Below are 16,144 nucleotides of genomic sequence, written 5' to 3'. Positions count from 1 at the left end.
GGGGCCCGGGCTCGCTCCAGGCAGAGCCGGGGGAGAGACCCAGCTCCAAATATTGCTGGAGCAGGGCCCCAGCTCTGAATAGTAACTCGCTTGGCGCCTGGCACACTTCTGGGTTCAGGACATGGGGCCCGATTCGGGGGAAATCAGGCGAATCAGCCTAAGGCCGGCCCTGCCCTGCTCTCCTGTGACTGGGAGGGGAGCACGTACACAGCGTGCTGTCCTGGCTCCCCATGGGGGCAGGGAAGGGGCATGGCCTCAGAAGAAGGGGTGGGGCTGGAGGAGGGGCTATGGGCTTGCCTCCCCCAGAGGTGCCTTCACCCACCGCCCATGCTCAAGGCCTTAAAAAAAAAAAAACAGTACAACTGGGGGCTGGGGGGCACTTTTTCCAAACAAGGGGTCATAGAACCTTTGAGCTCTGTTCTATGGGGCAAAGGAAACCCTGACGGAAGGCAAAGGGAGAAAACTTCTGCAGAAAGTCTCGTTGCTAATGGCGGCTCCACGTGCCGACAGTAGAGTCAGTAGCCTGGGGTAACCATGGTTACCTCAGTTGGCCAATAATGCATCAGGGCTCGTTGGACTAGTTCGACAGAACCCTGATGCTACGGCTCTGCCCTGTTTGCGGGAGTAGGTTCTCAGGAAGAGAGAAGATGGGGGAGAAGGGGGGAGCAGTCAGAGGTTATTGGGGATGTGACCATGTAGCTGAGAACAGGGTTAACCAATAACCCTCTCGGTTACACACAATCCTCCTCTCCCTCCACTTCCCCATAGCACCTTTGTGTCAGAGGCAGAAGTGCAGGGGGAAGGTGGGAGCCGATACATGCAGGGAACCAGCTTCTGCAAAAATCCCTCTGCACTTCCTCTTCCACCTCCCAGCTCTATTACAGAAGCGATATGGAGCAGGGGGAGGAAGGGAGCTGGCTTTGCTGCCCCCACCTCACATGTAAACTTATCTGCTGAAAAATGTCAGCGATACACATTTACACAAAGAAATGCATTTTAACATCCCTAGTGGCTACTGCATTAGAAGTCTCATGCTGAAAGTAGCATTTCCTAATGAGAGTGGATGTAAACACATCATCACCGAGCCTCTAACTATTTCTGTACAATAGCTTTTTCAGAAGCCAGAAAAAGAAAAAAAGAAAAACACCAAGGTCCAATGGGAGAGGAGTTTTAAAATGAGACAGGCATACTTGCTTCAAGTCTACAGCAACTCTGTTTTCTAGACAAGGTCACAGAACAAGGCCCCTGACCAGAAGGACTAAGAATCTAAATACTTGGAAACAGTCCCAAGATTCAAAGACAGCAGCCAGGAGAATAGGAAGGGGGAGAGGGGGGGGGGGGGGAGAGGAAAAGAGACTCAGACTTAAGGGAAAAAGCAAGAAAGAATAATTTGCATTTCTGTATCATGCGGGCGATCAAAGCTCTTTGCAAACAAACAATGAAGGGGGGGGGGGGGAGAGATGCTAATACTTCACAAAGAGGAGAAACAGGTACTGACAAGAGTCACACAGGAAGCCTGTAGCAGAGTTAAGAACCAAGCTCACATATTCCAACCCCCATCCAATTAACCATTCCTTCTAGCCTATAGATTATAGGATGAAGCTCTGTTTTATACTAAGGAAGTTCTCCGAGGTAACATTGCATCACTAACTGTTCCATTCCATGGTGTCTGCAGGTCGCTAACATCAGCACAGCTGACTTAGCATTAATGACAGGAAGGGGTTTAAATTCCTTTTTAAAAAAGTTTTAGGAGTCCCCCCAGGATAGACAGGGCCTTAGAGTTTGGAATCCTTCTCTGAAAATGACCAGTCTAAGTCAAAGTCTTACAATCGGCCGCAATCCAGTGCACACACAGTACAGGATTCACTGACTCTAAGAAGAGTTTTGTGGTAGTTAATTTATTAGTGAGGTGCAGCTGCACTCAGGGCTCTTCCTCAACTATAGCCAGTGGGCCTAGCACAAACACCACGCTGCCTACCCCCATCACCGCTGTCTGGGAAAGGAGAGGGGAGAAATGAGGCCAAGTCACACATCAGGAGCCTCCAGACAGCAACAGGCCTGATTCTCGTTTATTAGTCAAAGCCCAACTGGTCCCAAGGGAAGATGCTGAAGTGGGACTTTCACCGCACACTGGAGCATGAGCTCTTCACCAAGGGAGCTGCTTCTACAGAGGTCTTCAGAGGCCACTGCAACTTGGAAGCCACATAGACTGAACAGCACGGGCAGTGGAAGAGCGAGGATCCTCTGGACCCAGCCATGGGCTTTGTCTCTAAGCTACTCAATTTGTCATCTCTTTAATCTCATGTTTGACTAAGCAGTTAGGTTGGGGTTTTTTTTTGGGGGGGGGGGGGGAGAGCAGGAGACTATTCTCTGCAAGGTCCCTATACACAGCCTCTTTCCCCACTCCCTTACATGGGGCTGTAACAGAACTATTGGCTGTAAAGCAAGACACACACACTTCCAACAGTTCTGACTGAGCATCTTCCATGCGGATGATGCAGTAACCTCTTAAAGCAAACCCATAAATCAGTCACAATTAAAACACACAACAGAAATCAGAGCAAATAGCCATACAACCTAGCCTCTCCTGCCATACACATGCTACAATGACAACAGGGTTCAACACTTGGTCACAGTTCAAGTATTTTCCACAATAGTTTGGCCTCTAAACACAGAGAGATGCCACCTTAGGACCAAGTATTAACATGTGCTCCAACCCAGCTAGCTATGACTTACGACAAGCTGGGACAAACTGGAAACAAGCCAGCACCCAGATATTAAACTTCATGCTTCCGATCTTAGCTAAAAGGAAGAGGTCTAGTGGTGGGAGGAGGGGAGGAGAAGGAGGGAGAAATGGGCAGAGGACAGTTTCTCTCAGTGTACTGTAGGATTTTTTTGCAGCCAATATTGGAGACAGTACTGGAGTACATGGACCCTGGAGTACTGGAGTACATGGACTTCCTACATTCCAAACCCCAAGAATTCCCTACACTTTATGGGGAAGCTCAGAATCAGATCTTAACTGCTTGTGCCAAGGTCCGTCTCCAGTAAGATCACAGCTAGATGATGGGTCAACACTACATGTCTGTTTTAGGGTTTATAGCAGGGCTGAGCAAGAATTCTTGGAGTGGCTCTCCATCAAGATTTTGGTAAGTGATTAAGGAGCTGCACTTTTCTATGGAGGGAGCGTGAGGTCTGGGCCAGAGGTTGGGTGTAGAAGGGAGCCCAGGGTAGGGGACTGGGGAGCAGAAGAGAGTGTGGGGTGTGAAAGGAAGTTTGGGTGAAGGAGGGGGAGTTGTGACTTGGGGTGCAGGATCCAGGAGGGGATATGGGAATGGGGGAGGAGAGACATAATGCGCGGCCCCTGCCCCCAGCACGCTCACCACAGCTCCCATTGGCCAGCTGATGCCATGCCTACAGGCACCGGGCAGACAGCCTGCCTGAGAGTCCAGGCGGGCTGGATCCAAAGACTTGGCAAGCTGGACATGACCTGCATTTTGCCCACCCCTGGTTTACAGCATCCGAGGTGCCTTCCCCCAAGTAAAGGCTGTTAAGAGTCGTGCCAGAAACACCTGAAATCGAGAAGGGTCCTAGCAACAGCTCTCCAGCCCAAGTCTGAAAGGGGAGCATGCGCACACACCTTTGCTTTGTCCAGATACAGCTCACACCAAACCCAGGTGGGAGAGAAATTAAATTACATACACAGGGAAACAACATGTGGTCCCCTGGCACCTTAGAGACTAAGCAGAATATACAGAATCAACAGCAAAACCCACTTCAGATGAACTGGAGGGGAAATAACAGAGAGAGACAGACAGTGAGTAAACTGTTGCTAACGCAGGCTATGCTTAAACACCCCAAAGCTATCCTGAGTCCCAGCACGCACCTACCCTTAGAGCAAGTTCTCTTCGTGCTGCCCGTGAGAGATTTTTTAAAAAACCAAACAAAAAACCCCCCACACGCAGAAGGGAAACTCCTCCGTCCCCACCCCCAGACGAAAAGGGAGGCAAGAGAACGGAGGAGAGGCTGGAGGAGGGCGGCCAAGTCCTAGCCACAGGAGGTGGGATGAAACAACACAAAGCCCCACCAGCGAGGGGATGGGCTGGATGCCTCCAAAACTGCCCCCCCCCCCCCCCAGCAGACTTCGCTGAAAATCCATCTCTTGCGAGTCACCAGGCAGGCAGCTTCTAGTCAAGCGGCGTGGGGGCGGAGGGGAAGCAGTTTACAGAGGCCCAACCTGTTCACACTGAGCTCAGCCTTTAAGTGCAGGGATGGACCCGGAGGGCAACAGGGGAGCCTGCGAGCGGTGAGGCTCCGGTACCGGGAGGCCAAGTAAGGGGCGCAGGTACCGCGGCGGACAAGCTCGCAGCCTTAGGGTCCTGCACCCGGAAAAACGCAATGGGCGAGGAGAAAGGCACGGCACTGCGGCAGGGAAGCTCGCAGCTCCAGGAGCACGCTGTTCGGGGCAGAGGGGTCCCGCTGCCCGGGGATACGGGGGGGGGCGGCACTGCGGCGGGGAAGCTCGCAGCTCCAGGAGCACGCTGTTCGGGGCAGAGGGGGCCCGCTGCCCGGGGATACGGGGGGGGGGGGGCGGCACTGCGGCAGGGAAGCTCGCAGCCCTAGGAGCACGCTGTTCGGGGCAGAGGGGTCCCGCCGCCCGGGGATAGGGGGGGGGGGGCGGCACTGCGGCGGGGAAGCTCGCAGCCCTAGGAGCACGCTGTTCGGGGCAGAGGGGGCCCGCTGCCCGGGGATACGGGGGGGGGCGGCACTGCGGCGGGGAAGCTCACCGCGGTACTGCAGGCTCCCGGAGAGGCGCACGGTGACGCTGCCGGCCAGCGGCTCCCCGGGGCTGTAGACGACCCGGCTCTCGCTCAGGCGGATCTCGAAGAGCTGCACCTTCCCCATGGCCGGGCCTCCCGCGGCTGCTCCCCGCAGGGCTCGGGCGGCGGCGGCTGCTCGCTGGCTGGCTCGGGGGAGGCTCCTACCTGCTGCGAGTGACGCGCCAGCCGGCCACGGCCCAGCCCCTTAAAGAGCCAGCGCCGCCCCGCCCAGCCCTGCCCCGGGGCGGTACGCGGGGGGGGGGGGGGGTCTAGCAGCTGTGGCCCCAGACGCGGGGTCCCTCCCACCGCGCCCCCCATCCCCGCGCTGCGGCCGGAGGAGGAGGGACCCCAGCCCGGCAGGCTGAGATCGGGACCCAGCCGGGAACCAAGCCAGTTTCCAAGCACCAAACCAACTGCCCCAGTGGCTAGGGGCAAAGGCACTGAGCCAAATGCCCCAGGTCCTGCCATGCATGGGCTTGTATAATTTTTGGTGGTGCCCCATTAGCCACGCCCCCGTGCCCTGTTAGCCACGCCCCCTTACACCCCCTTAGCCACGCCTCTGACCCCCCCCCTTTTAGCCATGCCTCTGGCGGTAACACAGAGGGGGCAAGATGGACACATGACCAGAAGTAAAAGATGTCATGTCACTCCTCTCCAAGAGCTTTTCCCACCATCCGCCTACCAACAGGGATTAGATTGGCCCCCACCAAACCGCCCGCATGCAACTATCCTGCAGTTGCATTAACCCAATGTGTGTGACATTAACTCGGGGCAGAGAGGCTGGGGGAAGGGTTCCCTCTAAGGCTCTGTCTACGCTCGCGGCTTCTTGCACAAGTACAGCTGTTCTTGTGCAAGAACCCACAGAGCAGCCACACTGCCTGCCTGCTCTTGCGCAAGGAAATTTACAGTACGGCGTGGTAAGAGAGGGCGTCTTGCGCAAGAGCTATGCTCTTTTCTAACAAGTGTAAGCTCTCTTGCGCAAGAGGGCAGTGTGGATGCTTGGCAGGGATTTCTTGCGCAAGAAACCCCTATGGCTAAAATGGCACAGCTCGCACATGGCACTGTAGACGTGCTTGCACAAGAGATCTTGCACTAGAACCCTTACGCAAGATGTTCTTGTGCAAGAAGCCGCCAGTGTAGAAATAGCCTAAGAGTTTCCTCCCATGAGCAGAATGAATTTTGTGTTGTGCACCAGTACTGAGTTCATGTGGCTTGTTTGGATGACAGCAGAGGAGGGTGAGGAGTTGGGGTGGGAAGTAGCAGGCACCAGGGGAGCTGATGGAACAAGGGGAGGAGACATGGCAGCAGAGAGAAAAGGTTAAGGTTTAAAAATATTTATTAATAACTTGGGGGCCACAGTGGCACTGCCCTTCTCACTGCCCTCAGCGCTCCTGCAACCTGCCCCCCTCCACCAGCCCTTCTCTCCCCCTTGTGCCCACTCCTCCAGTAGCCCCACTCTGATCACGTGAGCTACCCCGCCTCATCCTCTCTCCTAACACCTCCCTCTACAAACTTGCCCTGCCTCTCTCCTTTGGTGCTGGTTCCTCCCCTGCAGGTGTCTACCCTTCTGCTTCACCCCCTGGTGGGCAGGAGCCAGGTTGTAAGTATGCTCTGTCCCCAGTCCGAGGGAGGGAGCATAGGATACCCCAAGTATGCTCCCTCCCTCCCTGCCTGTCCTGTGGCACCATCCCTGCTGTGTTTGCTGGCAGATTGTGGACACTGGAAGAATAAATAAACTCTGTTCATCCACCGAACAGGTACAGCACAGGTAGCCGCAGTACAAGCTTCCCCCGGCTGCTCAAAACCTCAACTCAGACTTTTACCTGGCTCCAAGTCGCTATGAGCCTTTATTTTGTTGTCCTGGGTCTCTCTGTGATGGGAGGGAGGCAAGAACTGTGAGTCATGCTGGTGGTTTCCTGTGATGAGAGCAGCTCCCCAGTACAAATTGCCTTGAAACCCCACTTAGCAGCTACTAGCTGGGTTGATTATCACCAACCTGGCGGGATTCACACTGCGGATGGAAGTCTTGGCTCTTCTGGCACATTGCGTAGTCGCCTGCCATTGCAGTAGCATTGGCACAGTCCCACTAGTAGTAGAGAAAGGGCTCTGTCCCATTAAGGATCCCAGCCCCAGTGGCTTTCATCCAAGGCATTTTAGCAAGGCTAATCATGAAGCTTCACCAGGACTCTTGGAAGTCAGTAAGCATAGAATGATTGGGCGAGATGGCAGGGCCGGCAGGTATAAGAGGCATGGGAAGATGTTGCCTTCCCACACTACCAGGCTTGGCCTCACCCACACTGGGCCACCAGAATGCCAACGTGGAGCCATGCTGAAGCAGTAGGCATTCTGGGGGTGGAGTGTTGCTGCCCACGGGCTTCAGCCATGCTGAGACTGCGGATGCTGGGGCAGCTCCGGGGCCAGGGAGGCTGGGGACACATTCCAGGGAGGCTTTGGGCAGAAGGGGTGAAGCTGGGAGCTTGCTTCCCCCAACCTTACGCTCACCCACCGCCCATAGTAGAAGGGACTAAGTCATCCAGGGTGTGTCTAAACTACATGGCTCCCTCGATGGAGCCATGTAGATTAGGCTGATCGGCAAAGGGAAATGAAGCTGCGATTTAAATAATCGCGTCTTCATTTAAATTTAAATGGCTGCCACTCTGAGCCGACAAACAGCTGATCAGCTGTTTGTTGGCTCAGCGTGCTAGTCTGGATGCTCCCACACCGACCTGAAAGCCCTTTATCGACCTCCTCGTTATGCCTCGTAGGATGAGGTTTACCGGGGAGGTCGATAAAGGGCTTTCATGTCGGCAGGGGAGCGTCCAGACTGCCCCGATCTGCCGACAAACAGTTGATCGGCAGAGCGGGGCAGCCATTTAAATTTAAATGAAGCCATGATTATTTAAATCGTGGCTTCATTTCCCTTTGCCGAACAAACAAATCTACATGGCTCCATCAATGGAGCCATGTAATTTAGACGTACCCCTAGTGCCAAGACACAGGCTTGATGAGTCTAAACCACCCAAAACAGTGGTCTATCCAGTTTCCTCTTTCAAAACTTCCAGTGAGGCCTCTGTTCCATTGTCCTACTGGTCTTACAGTTAGGAAGTTTTCCCTTGAGATTTAATCTAAATCTGCTCTGCTTATCTGCAGCTACATGAATGCCCTGAAAGCTCAATGCTTATCTAACAGCACATAAAGAAGCATGAGGAATAATATTTTCAGAGTGAGCTGGTGAACAAAAGGATGTTTTGTTCACTGTTTTTAATTACATATTTTCTGTTTAATTTGAATTTTTACTCATTTTGGGGGCAAAAATGTCTACAGAAAATTATGTTTTTTAAAATTGTTCTGAAATGTTTTCATGCGATTGTGTATGTCTAAATCCCACTTTCTCTTCTTTTTAAAAACATCTCCCTCCCCGCTTTTTTCCCACTGGAAAAAAAGAGAAATGTAAAAAAATATGAGGAAGAATTCTAAAACAAAGTTTTTATTTGGAAAGTTAATTGAAAAACTAAACATGCCAAGGAATATGAAATTTTTCCTGGAGAAATGTAATTTGTCAGAATCCCAGATTAAAAAAACAAATAACCACATCTGTTTACAATTTTTGGTCCCAAGCACACCTTCTTCTACCTGGGGAGCAAAGAGTAGCTGTACTTATAAGATGAGGAAACCAATGTACACGTGCAAAGATGAGTCATAAGTGTGAAATATTATTAGTATATCTACTATCTACCCCAGAGTGTTTGTCTGTTTGTTCAAGAAATCCTCTTACACTATAAGAGCTAGGACCACCAAATTTGGTATACAGTTTCCTCTTACCAAACTTACAGCAACGTAAGGGTTTGGTTGTGCCAGAAAAGTGGGATGTGCCTGGAATGGGATTGCTTCTCAGAAAACCAAACAGAAAAGAGGTACAATCACCAAGTACGTGAAAGGGGCTGGCTGGGGATGCAACCCCCCTCCAATATAGGACTGCCCCAGCTCTGAGCCTTCCACCCCCAAATGCCCTTTCGGAGAGGTGGGGGCTGAAGCTCTCCCCCAGATTCATACAGGGACATTGCTGGCTGTTCCCCTACATTAGGGAGCAAGGGGAAAGTCCACAGTCCTCACTCCAGCTGGGAGTGCAGGGGGCAGACAAGCTGTGTACTTTGCTCTAACTTCCTGACAGGGCCAGGACGGGGAAGAGCAAGCAGACCTGGTACAAATCTTGACAGGGGGTGGGGACTTTGGTCCTCTCCTCTCCACACACCCAGTCCACTGCCCAGAGTCCCTCCTCACTCCTGCACCCCCAAGATCCCCACGCCTTTAGGGATCTGAGCTATGCCAGGTATAGGAGCTAGGGGGAAGGTGTAATAGCTAAAGCTCAGGAGTTTTCTTCTGAATCAGATCTAAGTGCCATTCCTTAGTCATCTCTTCCTGTGTGACTTGGGCCAGTTGTGTCAGTCACTTCTCTGCGCTTCAGTTTCTCCACCTACAAGCGGAGGAGTGTTGTACCTTACCAAGGGAGGCTGTGAGGCTGAATTTGTGAGGCAACCAGCGACCTCAGTGAGAAACGCTGTAAAAATGTCCCTAAATAACTCCGTCATGCCTGACAAGTACATACACATAGGCCAGTTATGTGAGCCCATCCAGGTGCTCTTTCTTTGTAGTGCAATTGCAAATCACAGGGCCATTTCCAGATGATGTGTGGATCTAGAGATGTGATGGGGGAGCTTTGGCACGCTCTGTGGATTTCATATACTGATGAGCACTGGACATCATTCCTTGGTCACTTATCGTTCCTAGGCAATGTATAAACACTGCAGAGAAAGCAGTGCAGAGAACCGGAACTCCCATAACATCATAAGTCAGGCACGTCAGCTATAGTCATGGGGGGGGAGAGAAAAATGCTAGTAGAGACAAAGCCAAGATAGCTAAAGCTTAGAGATGGGCTGAATTGGGCCCTTGGATTTATATCAGAAAGAAGATCAAGAGGCGACTTGATTACAGCATTTAGGCTCCCTCACAGGTACTAACAGCCAGCTAAGGACTTGGGCCTGTCTGGATCTTTCCTACTTCTGTTGCTGCTGTTTGTAGATGAAGTGGCAAATGCCAGAGTATTCCAGGTGAAATCGCACCACTAATGGATTCTAACACTTCCCTCACCGTCCTTGGTCTTCTCAGCGCTGAAGTTTCTTAGTTTTCTTAGCTGATGTTTTGACCACCGCGCCAGATTGCTTTTATTTATGTATGATAGCACCCAGCATGGCCTACGGCCCAAAAACACAACACAACCAAGCTGAGGTCTGCAGTGAGGTATTCTCTGTGACACCTACATTTTTTCCCAGTAAGTTGCTGTTAACCCTTGAACCATCGGTGTATTATTTTTGATTCTCTGTGTTGCCATTGCCCCTAGGGGAATCCTAGCCACCAAGCAGGATGCTAGTCATAGAGTTTAAAGCCACACAAGACCATTAGATTATCCAGTCCAATGGTTACCTCTCTCTCTCTAAATATATATATATATACACACACCTCATAGAGCTGGAAGGGACCTGGAGAAGTCATCAAGTATAGTCCCCTGCCCTCATGGCAGGACCAAGTACCCTCCCTGATAGATTTGCCCCAGATCCCTAAATGGCCCCTTCAAAGATTGAACTTACAACCATGGACTTAGCAGGCCAATGCTCAAACCACTGAGCTATCCCTCCTCCTAAGCTGTGGGTTGGGACCTCAAAGTGGGTCTGCATGGCTCCCAGATCCCTGCAGCTCCTAGGTGCAGATGTTCAGGGGGGCTCCACACTCTACCGCTACCCCAAGCACCAGTTCTGCAACTGGCAATGTCCGGGAACTCCAGCCAATGGAGTTGCAGGAGGAGCTGTGCCTATGGGCACGTGGCGCTTCCATCGCTCCCCGCATGGACCTGTAGGCCGTTTCCTGGGTGCCATCTTAGGTAAGCGCTGCCCAGACACTGCACACACCCCGTACCCCAGACCCCTATCTCAGTCCCTCTCTGCACCCTGAACCTCTCGGCCCCAGCCCGGAGCCCCTCCTGGACCCAAACTCCCTCCCGCACCCAAACTCCCTCCCAGGGCCCACACCCTCACCCACACTCCGAACCCCTGAGCCTCAGTTCAGAGCCCCCTCCCTTATCCCAGTTCCTCATTCCCAGCCCCTGCCCTCCCCACAGCCTGCACCCCTAGCTGCAGCCCTCACCCCTTCCCTCCCCCAACCCCCAAAGCCAGATTGCAGAAAGGGAGGGACGGAGAAGGGAGGGGGAATGGCGCAAGGGGGCGGAACAAAGGTCTTTGGTTTTGGGCCCTTAGAAATTTGGCAACCCCAGCTCACAGGACTCAGGTTTTTACCACAACCTTGTAGCCCGCTGAGGTGAAGGAGGGCTACTCCTGCGGCCCACTCACTGGCCTAGCTTGCCCCTTGCTGCCTTACTCAGGCAGCACTTGCTCACCTCAGGGTGCATCCACACTGCACCGGTTTTCTGGAATAACGGCCGTTATTCCGGAAAAACAATACTAGCGTCCACACTGCAATTGCGTTATTTCAAAAGAAAATCGAAATAACGGGGGGGCTTTTTCCAACGCTGGTCAACCCCATTCTGTGAGGAGTGAGGCCTCTTCTGAAAAAGCTTTTTTGGAAGGAGGGGTGGGGACGCCTCGCTGCTATGTCAAAATAGCCCCTCCCTGGGGCCATTCTAAAGTTATTCCTCCCTCGTGTCTCCTGGGGCTCTATCCAAATAGAGCGTCCGCATTAGGGGAGCCGGCCTCGGGCTAATTTTGAGGCTTCCCTGCAGTGTGGACGCTCTATTTCGAAATAAGCTATTCTGGAAGATATCTTCCGGAATAGCTTTTTCCTAAATAAGCTTGCAGTGTAGACGTACCCTCAGGGGGTGCTGTGAGAACAGGCCAGATTTCTGCTTCCCTCTCTGAAGGGAAGCGTCTCGTTGTGACGTAGGCATTAAAACACAAAGAGTGGGCCAATGGCTAGGTGGGAATCTCTCTTCCCTCCCACTGTAGAGCCTCAGCCCCGGGCCGAGTGGGCGTTAGTTTCTCAGTGGTCTTCTACGAGCCCAGCAAAGAGCAGGCCTCGCTCCACCTGAGAAGCTGTCACTGAAGTGAGCAGGGCATCGTCTGTGAGGGCTGAATTACAATGGAGGAGCAGACTCTGAGACCATGATCCCAGTGAATCGTCTCTTAGGCCTTGTCTTCACTGCCGACAAAGTCGTGTCCTTAACACACGTTAGCCAGCCCCAGTTCAAATTCTAGCAAAGGCAAGGCAGCTAGGGTTGCCAGGTAGACCCCACCAAAATACTGGATGCACTTGGTCGTGGGCGGGGGGGGGGGGGGGCAGAACCAGCCGGGAGGGGGTGGGGCGGGAAGCAGAGCTGGCGGGGGGAGGTCCGGGGGCTGCGGGGCTAGACGGGAGGAAGCGGGGAATGGGGGGGTGGGAAGCAGAGCTGGTGGGGGGGGGGGTCCGGGGGCTAGACAGGAGGAAGGGGGGATGGGGGGTGGGAGGCAGAGCTGGCGGGGAGGGTCCGGGGGCTAGACAGGAGGAAGGGGGGATGGGGGGTGGGAGGCAGAGCTGGCGGGGGGGGTCCGGGGGCTAGACAGGAGGAGGGGGAGGGGGAGGTGCTGGGAGCCTCTGCCCCCGCCCAGCTTCTGCACACAACCAGAGGTTCCCAGCGGGGAGGCGGGGCCGCGATTGGCGCTGGGAGCCTCTGGTTGTGCATAGAATCCGGGCGGGGGGAGTGGCTGGGAGTCCTGGCCCCCGCCCTGCCCGGCTTTTGCACGCAACCATAGGCTCCTAGAGCCAATCGTGGCCCTGCCTCCCAGTTTCTCCCCCGCCCCTGCCAGGCTTCCATCCAGCATCCAGACGGGAATTCAGAAAATACCACACATTGCACGTGTCCGGTATTTTCTGAATTTTCCTACTGGACAGACGGTGCAAATACCGAACTGTCTGGTAGAAAACTGGACACCTGGCAACCCTAAGCAGCAGCAGTTCTAGCACAAGCCAGCAGACTCAGGGCCAGCCCACAACATTTTGGCACCTGAGGTGAGGAGCTCAAATGATGCCCCCATGTCCCCTCGCTTGGGCCAAAACTTTGAAAGGTCTCAGTTCTGCCTCCTTCCTGTTCTACATGTTTTGTTTGTCTATAAAGTGCTACCAGACCATTTGCTTGCTGGTTTTTTTCTGTAACCGACTAACTCGGCTACCCCCTGATATCCCAATAAAGGAGAACTAACAACTTAAAATGCCTTGTTCAAAAAGTGTGAACTAGTGGTGCCTCCCCCAGTCTGGCACCTGAGGCGGCCACCTCAGTTCACCTCATGGTAAGGCCAGCCCTGAGCAGACCGTGTCAGAGACGAGCCTGGGGTTCAACTCGACCCACTGCCTTGTCTTGTCTCACGTCCCAGCTTGGGTGAGCCAAACGGAGCCAAGAACACACCCTTTTCCCCTCTGCTACAAGCAGCACCATGGGGGTGTGAGCGGTGGGCTGGGCTAGCCTCCCTGAATATGACCCATACATACCCAGATCCACTAGCCCTTCCCACCATCTGTGCAACCATGGCTGCCATTCCCAGCGTGCTAACGGGCTCAAAACCAGCATGAGCACATCACCCCAATTTCCAGCGTAGACGCACACACCAGGAAGCCAAGGCCCCTATCCAAAAATCATCCCATCAACTTCTCTGGGACCAGCTGTGCAGCAAGGTGTACGAGCCAGGTATCAGAACCTGGCTCAGGATTTGATGCAATCTGCCCGACTGTGTGTCCTTGACTCACCGTGGGGTGAAACGCTCCCCGCTGCTTCCAGCCTATTTTGAGGGGTGAACTTGAGAGGATCCCCTACTCACACAAGTGGTTCAGCTGGGACGGCAGCCCCCCCAGGGTAAGCGAGACTTGCACCACTGGCTCCGAATTAACCAAAACCAAGTTAAGTTAAAAGTAAATTGGCTTTCCTCCTCCCTACCCGCCGAGATTTAACTACTTCCCGAAACTTACAAAAACAGCCCGCAAGGCGGGAGAAAAACTCTGCCCACCTCAGGTCAGCCTTTCCCCCTGAAAGAAGGATGCTCTAGACCAGGGGTCTCCAAACTACGGCCCGGGGGCCGGATGCGGCCCGCGAGGCCCTCTCATCCGGCCCGTGGAGACCTTTTTGGATTCAAAGGCAGAAGAAGTGAGATTGTTTCAAAACCCATTTGAAGCAGATGTGGCCAGTTGCCCAGATGAACTGCAGCTGGAAGTCATTGAGTTGCAAGCAAATGACCTCCTTAGGGACAAGTTCAAAATAGGACTGGTGGGTTTTTACCAGTTTTTGCCCAAGGAAGACTTTCCTAATGTCAAAACTTTTGCATCAAGGTACCTTTCAATCTTTGGAACAACATACCTGTGTGAACAAACATTTTCAAGAATGAAATACGTGAAGAACAATTTGAGAACAAACTTGTCCGATGATAATCTCAGGTCACTGTTGATGTTAGGGACAACAAATCTAAAGCCAGAAATGTCTGCTATTTTGGCATCCAGGAAACAATTTCACCATTCACACTAATACAGGTGTTCATGTGTAGTGTATCAATGTGTTATTAAATAATAACTGAATAAAATAATATTAAATAAATAATTAACAACATCCATGTTTTGATTGTTTTTTATTTGGACCTCAAGTGTGTAGTCGGCCCCCGAACTGCTGTTTGATAGTTAATGCGGCCCTCGGGCTGAAAAGTTTGGAGACCCCTGCTCTAGACCTTCAGGAGCCTGCTGCCTTCAGCTCAGGAGGCTGGGATTCAATTCCCAGCTGCACTCGACTTCCTGTGTGACCCCAGCTCCCTGGGTTCAGTTCCCCAGCTGTAAAATAGGAAGGCTAGCACGGCCCTAGAGGGGTTGCTGGGGGGTAATGACAATGGTGAAAGCAAGGTGCTCAGAGGCTCTATGGTGTAGGGATGTGAAAGTTTAAGCAGGTAAATGATGCGCCTGGGCTGATACAGAGGCAGGAGCTGGTAGGTGTAGGGAGCCTGTTAAAAGCCAGCTTCCTGCACACACTGGCTTTCGGGGAGCTGCTTGCTGCCCTGTGTGGAACTGCTGACATTTCAGTGGTTGCATGGTTACTTAATTACATGCATTTTAACATCCCTGCCCTGGCAAGGCTGGTCAGGTAGGTGTCTAATAAACATCAAAAGACAGGCTTCCTTTCTGGTGTAATCTCGCAGCCATGGTGAAATTGCCACAGATCCCTGCTGTTTGTATCTCTATTCTGTCCCCGGAAGTACTGGCTCCCAAGATCTGTTGTCTGCTTTACCCCCTTCCTTTGAGGGCTGGCCCAGTGGATTCCACCTGTTTTCTTAGCACGATTAACCGCCCCCTTCCCTACCTTCACTTTCACCAGGGCAGACGCGGTATCTTGGTTCACAGCAGTGTATCAGCCCCTCCAAGAGCCTGGCTGAAAATCGATCTCCAGTCCTGAGAAGCGCGTTCAGGTTGCTGTTCTCACAACCTGCCAGCACCGTAAGCCTGACATAAAATCAAACCCTGGCGGCTCATGGGCATTAAAGCATCCATGGCACTTACTGTAAGAATCTGTAAGCATCGTGCCAGATTGATTTCCCAAGCCCAAGGGGGTGGCCAGGGGAAAGGGGGCCCAGTTGCACCTGGCAGACCAACTCCTCAGGGATCAGCAGAGCTGTGCACAGGAAAGGGTTAACTTCTCAAACAAAGCTGCATTCAGAGGCTGCCAGGAACTTGTTCTGCCTTCAGGGCATGCTCAGCCAATGAACATTTCCCCTTCTGATGTAATGCGGCTGGCTCCAGTCTTGATGGTGGGGTCTGATGGAAGTTCAGAGACCTGCCTCTCCCGCTGAGCCATTCAGATCAGAGCCCCAGAGGAGCAGAGGAGGGGAAACCCTGACTGGGCCCCGACGAGCTCACCTACCTGGATTTTACTTTGTCCCATTATCCTTTGATTTGATTTTTACATGAGGTCACATGAGAGATGAAAAGGTCATGGGAGTCATGGGAGTTGGACTCATCATGGGGCTGATGAGTAATGCCTGGCAAACCTGTACACCTAGCAACAATTAAGGAGGACACCTTTGCCATGATGTAGGTGATAAATACACTAGCAGTTCTCATTACCTGGACTAACCTGCCAGGCTACTGTGAGCAGAGGTCTCTGGTCAAAAATGAGTAGCCAGGCTAAACTCCACACTCCCGAGTGCACCAGCGATTTTCTAGCCTGCCTGGATTACCCTCAGCTGACTAGAGTTGCCAGGTGTCCGGGTTTGAACCAGGCCCTCCAGAATTTGAGCTTTCTGTTAAGGAAACAA

General features: G+C 52.8%; 1 protein-coding gene across 1 annotated transcript in view; it reads right to left on the bottom strand.

Moving 5' to 3' along the window:
• Positions 1-5,024, bottom strand: part of ARRDC1 (arrestin domain containing 1) — a 59,964-nt gene extending 54,940 nt beyond the window's left edge. Inside the window, exon 1 of the mRNA XM_075906000.1 lies at positions 4,788-5,024. Coding sequence (XP_075762115.1) covers positions 4,788-4,905 — 118 coding nt within the window. The 5' untranslated portion in view covers positions 4,906-5,024. The remainder of the gene's footprint in view (positions 1-4,787) is intronic.
• Positions 5,025-16,144: the final 11,120 nt, after the last annotated feature.

The sequence above is a fragment of the Pelodiscus sinensis genome, chromosome 22 (assembly GCF_049634645.1).
Source record: "Pelodiscus sinensis isolate JC-2024 chromosome 22, ASM4963464v1, whole genome shotgun sequence".
NCBI lineage: Eukaryota > Metazoa > Chordata > Testudines > Trionychidae > Pelodiscus > Pelodiscus sinensis.
The sequence above is the reverse complement of the archived record's forward strand: the minus strand, read 5'-3'. Positions and strand labels throughout refer to the sequence as shown.